We start from the raw sequence: 15,086 nt of genomic DNA, 5'->3' as shown, positions 1-15,086 counted from the left end.
AAGGTTGAATAAATCTGCATGTCTGAGTCAGATGAATCTTCTGGGTTCACCACACACACATTCCTGTATGCCTGCCAGGGGATGGGACGTTCAACAATTGGTTCTAATGCTATCATGCAAATATGACAGTCTTGACTATTCATTATTGACTTATAAGTGTGTTCCCCAGTCCCTTCGGGGTTGTGGGAGCGCTGCTTGTCACAGGACAGTAGGGTTGCCAGCCCTCCAGGATTGTCCTGGAGTCTCCAGGAATTAAAGGTTAAACTTTAATTAAAGATTGTCATGTGATGAAACCTTCCTGACCAGGTCCAACCAAAATTGGCAACCCTATGGGACAGTTGTGTCTATGCTCGCTTAGGGGATAAGATAATCCTGAATGATTGTGACAAGTTCTATGGAATATATCAGGGTAGCTAAGAGAAGAATTGAAACTTACTTTAGGGGAAAACTCCGTATTGTTGTCATTGTTAAGTGTAGATAAAAATGTTACCGGTTATTACTCTTCTGGTTAGTGGAGTTGACTTTTTTTTTATAGAAACAGTTAATACAGTAAATGTCCTTATGTGGATACAGTTTTACCAGTATAAGATGTCTTATACCAACAGAGTTATTCCCCTTCCCAAATAGGAATAGCTATGCTGGTATAAATCACCTTTACACCAATTTAACTGTGCCCACACTAGGGATTGTGCTGCTTTAACCATCTACGTATAGCTAAAGCAGTGTGACTTTCTAGGGTAGACAAGCCAAGAGGAGGAAGAAGACTTTAGTGTAGCACTGTGAGAACCAAGGACTAATCAGGGGGAGCTGGTCAGACTTTTAAGTTGACCAGGTGGTATCCACCCCAGGCCCTCAAAGGTTCTGGACCCACATAGCTTGTAGAAAGAAATGTGACTCCGTGTATCTTTATAAACTTCATTAAAACTCATCAACCAAAATAAAAGCAGGGAAACATATAACCTAAAGTTAAGCTAGTATTAATATTAAACTCCAGTTATGAATACAACTATCAACTCAAGGTCAAATTAACAAATTAGTCTTGATGTTGGATTAGAATTAAATCTTCAAATTCATACCCTAAATAATCAATCCTTATAAATTCTAAGATGAAGGTGGATGTCCATTTGATTATAAATACTAACTAAAGAATTCTACTAATGTCAATCAAATATATAGCTTGAACAGTTAAATATGTTTAATACTGAAACTGAATTACTATCTAAAGTCTGGACCACAAACTCAGAGCCAATTCTAAAGCTTCCTTGTTAGACTTCAGTTCTTGTGCGGTGGCTAACCCATTCCTCCCCTGTCCCAGCAGAGATCTAATACAGGCTTTAATAGAACACTCTTGTTAAGAAGTTTGACAACTCTTCTTTACCAGAAATTACAGCATGCAATCTCCAGCTTCTCAAGACGTTTAAACAGAGAATGCACTCTGAATAATTTTATGAGACAATACTTAGGTCTGTTTAAACCTGGGGAACATGGACACGGCCACACTTTCACCCCTCAAAATAAAAAGGGTGGGATGTTGTCCAGTGAATAAAAATAGAACATTTGAGATAATAGGGGTGTTGCAAACTCTTCAGCACTTGCAGTCATCTGCTCTCATAGTGTCGGGGCTGAATCTGCTGTCAAGTAGCCAGATGATGATGATCCACTGATGCAGCGCTATGTGCTAGCGGGCCTGCTTTGGGTTCAGGGAAAGACTGATCAGAGGCCAGAGTGACCTATTTGTTGATGATGTGACTTTGTCTCTCCAAGGTGATCAGCCTTGGAGATTCTGGAAGGTTGGTCTTCCTGCAGGTGGCTTGTGGACCCAAACAGCGAGGATTCTCTGCCTTCCCCTTGATTTTTTTAGTTTGCAATCTTGACTTTCTCAGCCTTGATGCGCTGCCTTCCAGGACCTTTGGACAAATCAGAGATGAGACCTACCTTGGAGCCTTGCAGCCTCGTCCAATCAGATTCAAATTAATTCGTCCTTAATTAGTGTCGCTGTGGAAAAATCCTGCTTAAATCAGCAATAAAAAAACATTTCACTCTTTTGCCTACCACAGAGCCCGTAAGTCTGTAACCATCCTTCTCCCCCACAGAAAATCTGCATAAATGAGATAATGTTTGAGGAAGCTGGCATTGTCTTACAGGGTGAAAGGGCTGAGGATAACTTTATGTCACCAGTTTACAGAAAGTTCAATATAAAAATAACTAATTGGAAAAACCCCAGCAACAAAACCAGTCACTTGATGTTCATTTGTCAGCAAAAATTCTAACTTATTAGTTTCATCGTGTCTCATTTCTTATTATTCTTGGAAACAAGGCAACTGCAGTAACCTTTCTATTTTGGAACTGAACTATTGGTCAAACAGCTTCCCTGGTGAAAAACGCTATCTAAGAGCTAAGTGGTATTATTATTATTTCATTATTACCTTCTGAAAGCTACTTTAAAGCTTTAATCATGAGGAAACCTATTTGCAATATAAAACTTTATAAGGTTTATATGTCCATATTAGCTATTCTCCTCAGAACGGAGATAGCTCAGCAAACCTGTTGTAGCTTCTAATGTTAAGAAAGATACCAGCTGGTGTACTATTGCTGTTCAATCATACACACATTTTTAGTAGTCGTATGCAAAACATGTAGAACTTCACACTGTTTCATACCTGGCACGGACTATGCAAGTGGGTAATTGTGCATGCTTTTTTCTTCTGGTGTTGGTTTCTTTCTGAGGCCTGATCTAAAGCTTTGCAGGCATAGATGTGTCAGTTAGGGGCATGATTTAGTTTATTTATTTTGCTGAAATACCCAAAAGCCCTAGTGGAGATGCAGTTATACTGGCGAAAAGGTTCTTTTTCTGGGATAGTTTTCATTCAGGGAACTCGTATAAGTTATACTGGCAGTAGGACTTTTATGTCAGTATAAACTGCATCTCTACTACGAGGGTTTGATGGTACAGCTATCCTGGTAAACCTTTTAAGTGTAGGCAAGGCCTAAGAATAAAATATGTGCTGTGCTGGCCTGGACCAATCGTCCGTCATGCCTGGCATCCTGCCTCTGTTTTGCTCAGTATCTGCCATTTCAGAGAGAGGCTGAAAACCAAACCCAACCACCGGTGATCCAGGCAGCTCGTTGTGTGTGAGGGCAGAAAGCCCTTTCATGAAGTCTACCGCAATTAGCTGACCTGCTGAAACGTGAGATTTGATTACCTCTGCCTTAGCATCTTCTTCCCAGGCGACGGGGAGTGAGGAAAATCTTTGTCTGTCCTCAGCTCTCGGAAGAACTTCATTGCTGGAGGATGCCTGGAATGGAGAGTGTCTGAACTGGATCCATGTGTTCTAACTGTGACACAGCTGGGCTATATTGCAAACTTTTTTTCTTGTGCATCCCATTCCTTATCCTCCCAGTCTCCCCACCCTGTGTGTCCTCGCTTTAGTGCTGGTGCTTCCGCTTCTAACCTCCAGCGTTTTGATAACCAACAGGTTGGCGGGACGAAAACGGGAGTTGTGCGCTATGTGGGCGAGACAGATTTTGCCAAAGGAGAATGGTGTGGAGTGGAACTTGATGAACCTCTAGGGAAGAATGATGGGGCAGTCGCTGGTACAAGGTACTGTATACGCGCGCTGTGCTCCAACTTGGGGTCTGAAAGGGTGCCCGAAACCTACCAATATAATGTGGAGTCCAAAAGCCAGCTGCTTAGGGTGGTCAAAGGAGGCAGAGCTAGAACTTATGCTATGAATTTAAGCAGGGGACATCTAGACTGTATATTGGGGGTGGGGGGAATATTCTAATGGTGAGGTCTTTAGACTGGGAAGTAGTTTCCCCAGGGAAGTGGTGGAAGTCCCATTACTGGAGTATTTTTAAACTTTTTAAAAGTTTTGAGAGAAAAGTTCATTTGTTTATTTATTTTAAAGAAGAGATTCGTTGTTAGGTTTTTCCCCACGTCTGGTTTCTGTGATTCTGTGACTTTATTAAGACCACTCACCATCAGACGTTTCCATCACAAATCCTTCACTTTCCCTAGTCTATGTATAATTCACCCTTTCCGCTTTCTACATAGTAAGGATGTGAGATCGTCTCAACATGCTGGGCATCTCTTCTTACTGGAGGCGAGGCTTTTAATGAGCCCTGAATGAACAGTTAATTAAGTTATTGCTCCAGGCTTGTAGTGATTCTTAAGCATGGCATCTGTTTGCAGACTGAACTTACAACCCCTGAATCCATTCAGTGCCTTCTACAGCAGTGTAGCTTTCAGCAGGCATCTGTCTGCTGGTGAAGGGCAAAGCTGTGAAGTCGACAAGATCAGTTTGGCATTGGGTAAATATCAGAAAGGCAGTGTGCTCTTCCAAACTATCTCCAACTTCTGGGTCTGCGAAACTGGGCAGGAGAGCTGATGAGACTTCTTGCTGCAAACTGTGACCCCAAACCTCAGATCGTGAGTTACCCTGAACTTTGGGGAAGTTTGGTTCTGGGTTCTGGAACTCATGCTTGACTCGTGTGGAAATACAGTCAGAACAGACTCTCCAGATGCTACGGCAGGTCCATTAATGGGAATAGTGGTAGGGAACGTTCTCAATCCTTTTAAACCTGATAAAGGTCAGGGTTTGGATCAATGTTTGGGTGGGTTCTCACAGTATCTGAAATGGTTCATTGATCCCTGGTGTTCACTCTAATTTTTCAGGTGTTGTGCAGAGTCCTATAAATCTTAGCACAGCCCTGATCTCTCTATTTACAGCTATAAATAAGTGACCAAAGGCAGTCTGACTCTGGTTAGTAAATAAGGTACATGGGATAGCAACAGTACCATGAAACATTATTACTATGTCAGGGCTTCCTCGGGAAACCCAGCTATGGCAGAGGCTAGAGTGTAACTTTGAAAATAGCATGGAACTGCCAATTACTCAATGGGTCCCGGTTTCTGCAGCAGTGTCATTCATTTCTGCCAGCCTGGGTGCCTGCTGGCCACGAATCTTTATTTGAAACAGGAATGACTATGTATTGTCGCATGCCAGCATGAAGGCATCACAATAAATGACTGGAAGCGGAGAGTCCCCGAGGTCCAGTCACGTCCCAAGGCGAAGGAGAGAAAGGAAGGGAGGATGCTGTAGGATGAGTTATGGAATGAATCCAGTCAGGTTCCTGCTCTCCATCACTCAGTGATAAAGTAGCTGCAGGTTTTATCTTGAGAATGCCCCAAAGTAACTTGTTTTCTGTGTGGACGTAGAAGGTAAGGGAGGGGTGTATTGAGCATAGGGCTCCGGGATTCTGCTCCTGAGATCCAGTCCTGCTTCTGCCCCCACTTCCCATCCATTTGTAAGAGAAACTTGGTTCTGCATCCAGCTCCCTGCTCGTTGTCAGGTTAGCCTTGCTATGAGCAGGAATTCACCTTTCTGCTTTAAGGCCATGATGCTGGGATCAGAGGTGGTTCAGGTAAGTAGGAGGCCCCCGGCAAAGCCAGTCACCGAAGTCTCCTGGCTGCAAGACTTTCTCCTCCGTCACTTGCCCCAAACCCTGTGCCACGCTGTCAGGTGTGGGGGCAGTTCAGTCCCACAGTGGAGAATAGCGAACTGGAGTGAATTAGGGGGGCTAATGGGTGGAGATTTCAGTTTAAACAGGAGTGGGGAGGGAGGGGGAAATCTGTACTGTGCCATAATATAGGGGCAGGTCTCATGGGACTCACGCGAACCACAGAGCTCTTAAGCAGTACAATGGAGCCCCCCCGTACAGCACAGGCACATCAGCAGCAAACCTCCGGCTAATAGTTCAACCGGCACCCATTGGAGTGGGTCTCCCTCCCTCCTGTGTTCTGACTGCAGGTTTGGCAGTGTTATCTCAACTGACCCTTGTAGCCTGAGCCGACCTTCTGCTTTTCTGCATGTCCCCAGCCCTCGATGGCTGTGCTGTTAAAGCCGCCGAAAGCTGTGAGCTGCTCAGCGAAGCCTTTGGAGGAAAGCCGTCTTGCTAAAACACACACCTTTCGTTTTGCTGCTGCACCACAAAGGATGCCCTGCGCCAGCACTCGGCACCTGCCACGCTCCCTGTCCCCAACGCTGACCTGCCGTGGCGTCATTTTTAATGCACCGGGCTTGTCCCAGCAAAATCCCAAAGTCCTGGGATGCAAGCAAGGGGGGGCAGAACGCATGCTTTGGCTTTGCTAACTGTTGCCATCTAGTGACCGAGACACTCATCCTGGTTTGTTTTTCAGGCCATTGCTGGGTGAATTTCTATTGGTCTTTGGGTGGCATGTTAGCACGGCTGACGCTGATCATACATGTGATAGCACCATGCTGTTTTCTGGTGGTTTCTGGGCTCGCTCTGGGTCTGTGCATGTCACGAGCGGTCTCCAAAGAAGGCCATTGTCCCTGGGGAGCTGGAGACAGTAGACTGGCAGGGGGTGGAGCTGCCCTCTTTTGAAATCTGCCACTGCTGGAAGAGCAAAACGTGAGAGAGTGGCACTCTGGGGAGATGGGAAAAGCCAGTGGAAATGCCTGGGGGTGCTATTGGAGTGTGCAAAGGGTGCTTGGAGCCTGGCGCTTGGCTCTGGCTGCCTCCCCGAGAGACAACGCCGTGGGGGCAGCTGTGAAACATTCCGAATGGGGTCATTCTGGCACAGCTCCAAGTGCTCCGGGGCTGTCCCAGGTGGCGTGACGGGGTGTTCCTGGCTAGCCAGGGGAAAGGGCAGGGCCGGTGCACCCGGGGGGAGCACAGAGTTTAAAGTTGTCGTCCCCTGGCGAAGGGCAGTGTCCGTCCCACCCGCTACCCTGCACTGGGGACAAATGCTCACACTGACAACACTGTCCTTGTAGCTGCGCAGGGCTGCTGGGCACGTACCCAGTATTCACAAAGCAATTCCCAGACGGAAGCTGCCGCACGAGGGCCCAGCATGTCGCGTGCAGCATTGTGGAAGGGCAGAGCCCATTGTGCCTGCCTCTCTTATGTCTTGCACCAGTCTTCGCACTGGTGTAACCCCATTGACCTGACGGGAACTGCTTGTGATTTGTACTGGTATATCCGAGAGAAGAATCTGGCCCATTATTTTCCCACCTGGGAAGCAAACTGACAGTCCATTAATTCACCGGCATTTGTATTTGTCTTTACCTGCTTCTCTTTTCCACCCTCGCTGTTCTGTGACCCTCAGTTACCTTTACTCACACTCTTATTTCCATTAGCAATTTTCATAGTCTCCATTTCCCCCCCTTTTTCCCGGTGCAGTGTCTTTCATTAATGAGGACTAAGAGCCTACTAGTGCTGCCAGTGAAGGGAGTTACTCCTTAGGCCCGAGTGGCAGAGGTCTCTACTTTGGATGCCAAAGGCCCTAGGTTCAAGTCACTTCATCTTTCTGTGCCTCAGTTTCCCCATCTGTAAAAGGAGGATTATGTTACTACCTCCTTGGGAAGTTCTCTGATATCTACTGGGGGAAAGTATTATGTAAGAGCTGGGTATTATTTTTACTAATGACCTGTGGAGAAAGACGGTGTTCCAGCTACAACCCCTTACAAGTCAGACATCCTTTAATAGTGACTTGCAGTCACTACCAGTCTGGACCAAAACCAAGCTAGCAGACTAGTGATGGTGGGCTCTGTATTCTGTTACCAGCCCTCCCATGCATAGCTTATTGTAACAGCGTGACACTGAGCAGGGCTTTGGCTCGTTTGCAAAAGCCACGTTGCTTTTCCTCCTTGGCTCCCCAATCTGTAATGAGGTCAGCCCTAAGCAGTGATCTTCTCCAAGGTCCAGGGCCTGCATGGCAGCCAGCCGAAGGGATGAGTGGTGGGTTGTTTTTTAAGTTGTTTTGAAAAGATTGGGCTTGAACAGATGCTTGCAAATGAATCATTTTCTCCTCTGGATGGAGAATAGGCTGTTCTGCAGCCTCCCATATACATAGAATCAGCCTGTGACAGACACACATGCTTCTGCCAACGTTTACAAGCCAGTTCACAAACGGAAGGCGATTTTGGAACGGCTGTTCACATCTGGAGAAAGCCGACGTCGTATGCCAGTAAAGCTAATACTTGGTTAATATTCGTATCCATATTGGTCTTGTGTATTAATTGTTAATCATTATTAATTAGTCACTATTTTATGTACCAGTGGGATAGGTTTTACTCCATCGTTTCCTGCCAGTGGTTCATTTTCAGCATTAGGAGACAACTCCCAAACCAGACTGTATCGTCTCCCTTGGCTACTACACTGACACCAAAGGATGTGACACGCAGAGGCTGTCTGGTTTCAATTGCTGAACTGCAGCAGGCCAGTGACAGCTTAACCATGGCTTGAGCAATGTGGGTTTGTGGCACCCATGTGCAGAATGGGGCCCCCAAGTGAGACGTGCCTTAATCTCTCGCCAGCATCAGGATCAGCCCATGGTCCTTCTTCTAGAGTTGAAGTAACTGCAGAAATGGGATCGCACCTGAACGTGCCCATCCCCTTGTCTCCATTGTGGCTCTTGTTTTGGTATTTTCCTTCTTCATTTATCTGCATCAAAATCATCTTCTTGTCTTCTCGTTTCCTATATCTTCTTGCTCTGTCTTCCTTGCCTTCAGTAGCCCCACCTGGAGAGTCAGTGATGAGACAGAGACAGCCCATTCTGCATGGAGTGTTTTGATTGGGAAGTGTAATAGGGCGGTTGCTTCCTGAGCCGTCCCCTCTGGCCAGAGTTCCTTAGCTGCAGCCTCCCTCCTCTTCTCCCTCTTCAGGGCCCCCTTACAGAGTCCCCATAGCCTTTCTTGTCAATCCTACCGTCCTCCACTCAGGGCTTCCTTCCTCCAGATGGACCTCTGCAATGCTGCCTCAACCTAACCCAGGCCAAAGAGCACCTGGAGGGATGCACATGTTCTCCTGGTGTTCATACATGTGGAATCTTGGCCCTGCCCTGGCGGACAGAGTTTAGAGTGCAGGAAGCTTTGGATTGTTTTGTGGAGTCATCTCAGTGGACGGAGTTGGGTTGGAAGCAGGGGGCAAGGGAAATTATTTTGTAGGCCCAGCCCAGCTCCCATTTGCTGTGAACTGAAAGCAAGTAGTTTTCTGTTCTGGGTTTGGTTCAGTTCTGAATAGGCAGCCGTGAGGCATCTGGAGCAGGGGAAAGGAGAGCCAGTGCTTTTCCCTGAGGACAACGTGGGTAGAGGGTTTTTTTTTTTTGACACAGACATCTGGGATCCTGCACAAGTCACTCTGCTCCTGGGTATATATTGGAGGAAGGTCACCTCTATCTCATTCTTAAAAAAAAAAAAAAAGTCATATCTTCTCTCATCTTCTCCTCCTTCCGCCTCCCCATATGGCAAACCTCTGTCATCACCTAACAGTGCTGAACTGGAGTGATGTACCAGGCAGAAAAGAGAGCTGTGGATGGTGTCACTTAAACCAGCCCACATTAACCAAGTCCACAACACTCATCTTTCCTTTCCTCCTCTTTTTTTTTTTAAGGGTATATTGTCTGGTTAAACAGCCTAGCAAAACCAAAATGTCTTTACCCGTGTGACTAATAAAACCCTACATTGCTCAGGGAGGATGATATAATTCAAAGGCCTCTTCTCATTTGCACTAAAGCTCCTTTCCATGCTCTGGAAGTGCAAAGGGGCCTTAGTGTGGGTGTGAATTTAATTTACTTTCACCTTACGGCTCCTTTGCACTGTCAAGTTGGTATAAAGGGGCCTCAGTAGAAATGAGAATTTGGCCCCCTCCTGCGGTTTGATGCTTGTTTTTCCCCCCCCTCACTCACTAAGTGTGCACAGTGAAATCCGACTGGTCAATGTCACTTTCATAGATTTCAAAGCCAGAAGGATCGGCTAGTCTGACCTCCTCCATAACAAAGGCCAGAGTCCTCCCCCATAATAATTCCTGTTTGAACTAGAATCATTACTGATTAACTTCAAGCTGTGTCAGGGTTACAAACACTCCAGGATGAATGTTTAAAACCAAAAACACAACAACTCTCCACCCTGTTTTCACCGACATTAAAAATATGATATAATATAGTACGTAGGTCGCTGCAAACGGGGTTTATGTTTTGCTTTTGGATATATTCGCTCCTGTGAATTTTTTTTTTTTTTTATTTAAGCAAACCTATATTTTGGGCCTGTCCTTCCAGAGAGTGGGCCCTTAACTGCCTCCCCCAAAACACCGGAAAAGGGGAAGACTCTAACCTGTTCTACGCATGGAACCACATTAGGCCACAGTGTTGGCGAGGAGACTGTTAAATCCCCTGTAATTCCCGATTCATAGTCTCTGCATTATGATAATCTCATCTGACCTCCTGTATACACAGGCTGTAGAACATTTCCCAGAAGTTGGGTATCATTGGTTGGACTCCCAGCTCTGACTGGGTGTTGCCCAGTGTGGGGGTGGTATAGGTGGAGACAATACCCTTTCTGACATTCTCTCTTTCTCCTGCTCCAGGTATTTTCAGTGCCCCCCCAAATTTGGCCTCTTTGCTCCCATTCACAAGGTGATCCGGATTGGGTTCCCATCCACCAGCCCTGCTAAAGCAAAGAAGAGCAAACGGATGGCCATGGGAGTGTCAGCCTTAACTCACAGCCCCAGTAGCTCGTCCATCAGCTCTGTCAGCTCCGTGGCCTCCTCTGTCGGTGGCAGACCCAGCCGGAGCGGATTGGTGAGAGAACCTTTTCATGCACTGCGCAATTCGGGCCTAGATCTCTTCTGCTCTGACTCCGCAAAGTGGTAGGGCTCATATTGAGCATGTTAGCAGGTGCATTGGTGCAGCTACTACTGCACAGTCAGCCAAGAAATGGGAAGTGCGGGGGAGACTGTGACTAATCTTAGCTTCCCTCCCCCCCTTGGATGGTGCTATAACAGATTCCCTGAGCATTTGTGGTCATAAAAGATCCCATGACACTATTTGCAGAGGGAGGGGCACTGACTGTGATGTCATGTCCATGGATAATTATATTCTGCCTTCCTAAAATGCCATCTAGATTGCGATATTTTTCATTTCTGGTCCTAAATGGTTGCATAGCATTGCCTTGTAGTATTTAACAGCTGCTTCCTTCCAACTTCAGAGGTGGCCACATTTTGTTGTTGTGGGAAAGAATTCCTATGAATTGTGTGCATAATGCTTTGGGGTTCCCTGGAGAAGACAGGCACTATGGGAATGCAAAATATTATTAATAAAAGCTCTAGCTATAGAATATACAGGGCGATCAATGTTGACCACTATCATCTGGGCTGAAGTAGAGAAGGACAAACAAGTGTCCGCCACGGGGAGTGGATCCAACTTTCCCATACTTGCCGTCCAGTGGAGAACAGCTCTGGCAGCTAAGCTCATTTCGTTTGGGAGTTTCTTCGGCGGCTGTCATAAATAAAACGTATTTGGGAAGAGAGAGCAGTTGTTCTTTAAAAGTTCAAATTGTGATCTTCACAGCACCCATCACACCCCCTTAGCCCTGTTCCTGGAGAACTCCCTTCCCATCACTGCCCAGAAGAGCTATCCAGTCCGAGGGAGCTGATCTGCAATCTCATTCTGACTAGGAACCTCACCCCCACCCCTTCTAACTAGGCCATGAACTCCCAGCTCCAGAGAGCGCAGCGTCTGGGGGCTACTGGATCAGTGGATTGAGCTGCACTCTAGCTCCACAGGGGCACTGTGTGTGTGCAATCGCTCTGTCTGGTGAACGCTGCTTGCATGGGGGGGAGAGCACAGCGACAGACCCTTCACAGCTTAACTCTTCTTTCTAGCTGACGGAAACCTCCTCTCGCTATGCCCGGAAGATCTCCGGGACTACCGCCCTGCAGGAGGCACTGAAGGAAAAGCAGCAGCACATTGAGCAGCTGCTGGCAGAGCGAGATCTGGAGAGAGCGGAGGTTGCCAAGGCCACCAGCCACATCTGCGAGGTGGAGAAGGAAATTGCCATCCTGAAGGCCCAACATGAGCAGGTAAAGCATGTGGCAAAGGCAGGGCCAAAAACCCTTGCACTATCTCAGACCTTCCCTGCTTCGGGCTCCACCCTTAGCTTTAAGCTCGTCTGCTGGCAGTTGTTCAGGCCAATTGCATATCTGCAGCTCAGCCCACGAAATTGAAGCCCCTACAATTTTGCCATTAGACAGAATCTGGATTTGGTGCCGGTGGAAAACATTAATGTAATCGCCTTTCATGCTGATGTAACTGTGTCCATTCCAGGAGGTTTGACTGCGTTACCTACATTGGTGTCTAGATTCTTGGTCCCAACTTAGGCCATTTTGTGTTGCCTTTGCGCACAAAGCAGCCAGACAGCTGCCTAAGTGGTGCAACCCGGGGTTCTCCTATCACTGATTCTTGCTGCCTGCTCTGCTGTCTCCACATTCAGGGTGGGAAGCATGGAGAGACAGAGCACATAGTATTCCTGTAAGCGTCTCTCTAATCAATAATGCCTGATCAAGAGTGGTGAAGACTGGAGTGGCAGGAGCCCATCTGCTGGTGAAAGGGGAATTCGTTCTCCTTGGGCCATTCGCTCCATGGTCTCGCTGCTGAGGCTGCCAATCAGGGATTGTATTCCCGTGATTCTTGCAGTGCCACCAGGTACTGAACTAGATGAATAGCCCCCAGCTGTGAGTAACATTTGGTCACTACTAGCACTGGGCGAAGAGTCAGGAAAATTGTGCAAGGACATTTGCACAAAAGTTAAACATGTTCACTCCCCTTTTTTCACAAGCATTTGTGCATATGGTGTTTTGTTCACATTAAATTGTATGTGCTGGAAGTGCATAAACTCTTATTCCCAGGTGGACAGGAGTGTTTACTCTAGTATGGGCACTGGCTATTCAGATTTATAAAACTTCCATTGTCCACTCAGGAAGCAGAAACAGTACCATGTGCCATAGCTGTCCAACCACATGCCAGTCAGACAGCCCCCAGAGCTTGAAAACTGTTTGCATAAAGCGTTCATCAAACAATTGCCAGTAACAAATTGATTCATAAAAATCAGTCTCTTCGTAGCTAGCTAAGGAGCAGAAAAAAGGGCTAAAACTGTCAGATAAGTTGTTGACTCAGCTCTAGTTACTGCCAACCTGGGCTCTGTTTAATTTGGTGACCTAGGGCCAGATTTTCAAAAGCGCTCTGGGCCAGGTCTCACGTGCTCAGAATGGCTATCTGGAGTCGGGTTTTCAAAAGGGCACAGTACCCAGCAGACTCCTATGTGCTGAGCTCGTTGGAAAATCTGGTCCCTAGAGATGAAAGCCTCCATACAGATCATTCACTCACCCCGAGCTATCCAGTTCAGTCCCCTGTTAAGCTTTTAACAACTGTGTATTGCGAATGTAACTGGCTGGCTGTGGGGTGGGATTTCCTTTTGTTACAGTATGTCACAGAGGCGGAGGCGAATCTCCAGCGAGCACGGACCCTGGTAGATGGGGTGCAGAAGGAAAAGTTGGAGCTGCTGAACCAACTGGAAGAGGAGAAAAGGTAACGTAGTAAAGGGGGAATGGGGTGGGAATAGGAAATGTGTAAAAACACCATGTTGCTATATTACCTCTGCTAAGTTGGAGGGAGTGGGGAGACAGGCCATGGTATTTCATTGGTGCATTTTCCTTGCCTTAGATGATGATGCCTAGCTCTTACATCATGCTTTTCAGAACGTATCCTGGACTCCGGGAGCTGCTTGGCTCCCTGATTTCAATGCATGTCAAATGCGCTGGGCTTTAGCTGGCATTGGCGTTGTTGTTTGTGTGGGCAGCGAGTAGGTGGTGTGGAGACCTGGGAAACAGATGAACAATGTGAGTGCAGTAGATGGCAATAGAAATTCGTCGTGCCCAGCTGACTGTAGTTAACATATCAAACCATTCAGGCCTTCTGTCCAAAGAGGATTATCCAGTAAGGTGGCTGAAGTGCTACGGTTAATCACAATAGAAAGGTAGTGTTTGGTAGGCTAGAGTTCCTCGCTCCTTTGCCTGGCAGTGTTTAGAGGAGACTTGAAATGGGTACATTACTTGTATCCCCTGTCGCGTCCAAAACACCAGTGCTATTTCTCTTCCTGTGTTACGTGTACTCAGCCAAATCAGCTCAACTGCTGCTTTGAATGTAAAGAAATCTGAAGAGGAAAGTAATCTATGAACATCGAACTGGAAGGGCCCGGCTAGGTCATTGAGTCCAGTCCCTGGCTATCGCAGTCATCCTGTCCTACAATCCCATTCATAAATGTATCAAGCTCCATTTTTAAATGGATTGGGCTGTTTCCGCACTACTCCTGTTGGGAGGCTGTTCCCGAACCTCACTCATATGATGGGTACAAACCTCCTCCTAATTCCCAGCCTCCATTTATTGCTGGCCAGTCTCTTTCCTGGACAGATAAAGATATGGGACACTTCGCACTTAGGAGAATGATCGTTCTGGTTCTCGTCCAAAAAGACTAGTGTGATTAGAACTACTTTGTTGCTGTTTAATATAGGTGGTACTTAGGACAAAACACGCTATCAGCCGCCACTCACAGCCATCAGCTCTGAAGTGCCGACATTCCCAAGATTACATTATTCAATATTCAGCAGGACACCGGCACTTCAAAGAACGTTTGCTGGGTTCACTGGCTGGACTCCGGGTGCATGGAAAGCCGCAGCAAATGGATTATTAACAATACTACACAAAAGGGCATCGCTCTCCCACCAGCCGGTGAAGTTAGTCAGAGCGCTGCTGCTGCCAGAGCCCTTACACGGGCAGGGGATGGGTGTCAGAGGTATTAGCCTGAAGGAAAAAAGCATTTGGTCCACCAGGTACACCTCTACCCCTATATAACGCGACCTGATATAACACGAATTCGGATATAACGCAGTAAAGCAGCGCTCCGGGGGGGGGCGGGGCTGCGCGCTCTGGCGGATCAAAGCAAGTTCGATATAATGCGGTTTCACCTATAACGCAGTAAGATTTTTTTGGCTCCCAAGGACAGCGTTATATCGGGGTAGAGGTGTATCTTTGGTGGAAGAGGGACCAATTGAGGGTGTGCTGTCGGAGACCCAGTAAACCTAACAGAACAGTGCACCCCAGCGTAATGAGACTATCCAGTTGAGTGCTGGGTGGACCATGTCTTATTTTCAGTAGGTCAGTATTGGGAACAGGGTGTCTTCCTCTAGATGGCTGGTGATGAGGCTGTCCGTGGTACTGCACCGAGATG

The 15,086-nt window shown here is 46.9% G+C and overlaps 1 protein-coding gene across 1 annotated transcript in view; it reads left to right on the top strand.

Annotated features, from left to right (window-relative positions):
• Nucleotides 1-15,086, top strand: part of CLIP2 (CAP-Gly domain containing linker protein 2) — a 97,448-nt gene that overhangs the window by 52,323 nt on the left and 30,039 nt on the right. The window contains exons 3-6 of the mRNA XM_065418514.1: nucleotides 3,477-3,601; nucleotides 10,390-10,603; nucleotides 11,686-11,883; nucleotides 13,284-13,387. Of these exons, the coding sequence (XP_065274586.1) occupies nucleotides 3,477-3,601; nucleotides 10,390-10,603; nucleotides 11,686-11,883; nucleotides 13,284-13,387 (641 nt within the window). The remainder of the gene's footprint in view (nucleotides 1-3,476; nucleotides 3,602-10,389; nucleotides 10,604-11,685; nucleotides 11,884-13,283; nucleotides 13,388-15,086) is intronic.

This window comes from Emys orbicularis, chromosome 17 (genome assembly GCF_028017835.1).
Source record: "Emys orbicularis isolate rEmyOrb1 chromosome 17, rEmyOrb1.hap1, whole genome shotgun sequence".
Lineage (NCBI taxonomy): Eukaryota > Metazoa > Chordata > Testudines > Emydidae > Emys > Emys orbicularis.
Note: the sequence above shows the minus strand (reverse complement) of the source record. Positions and strands in the feature narration are given on the sequence as shown.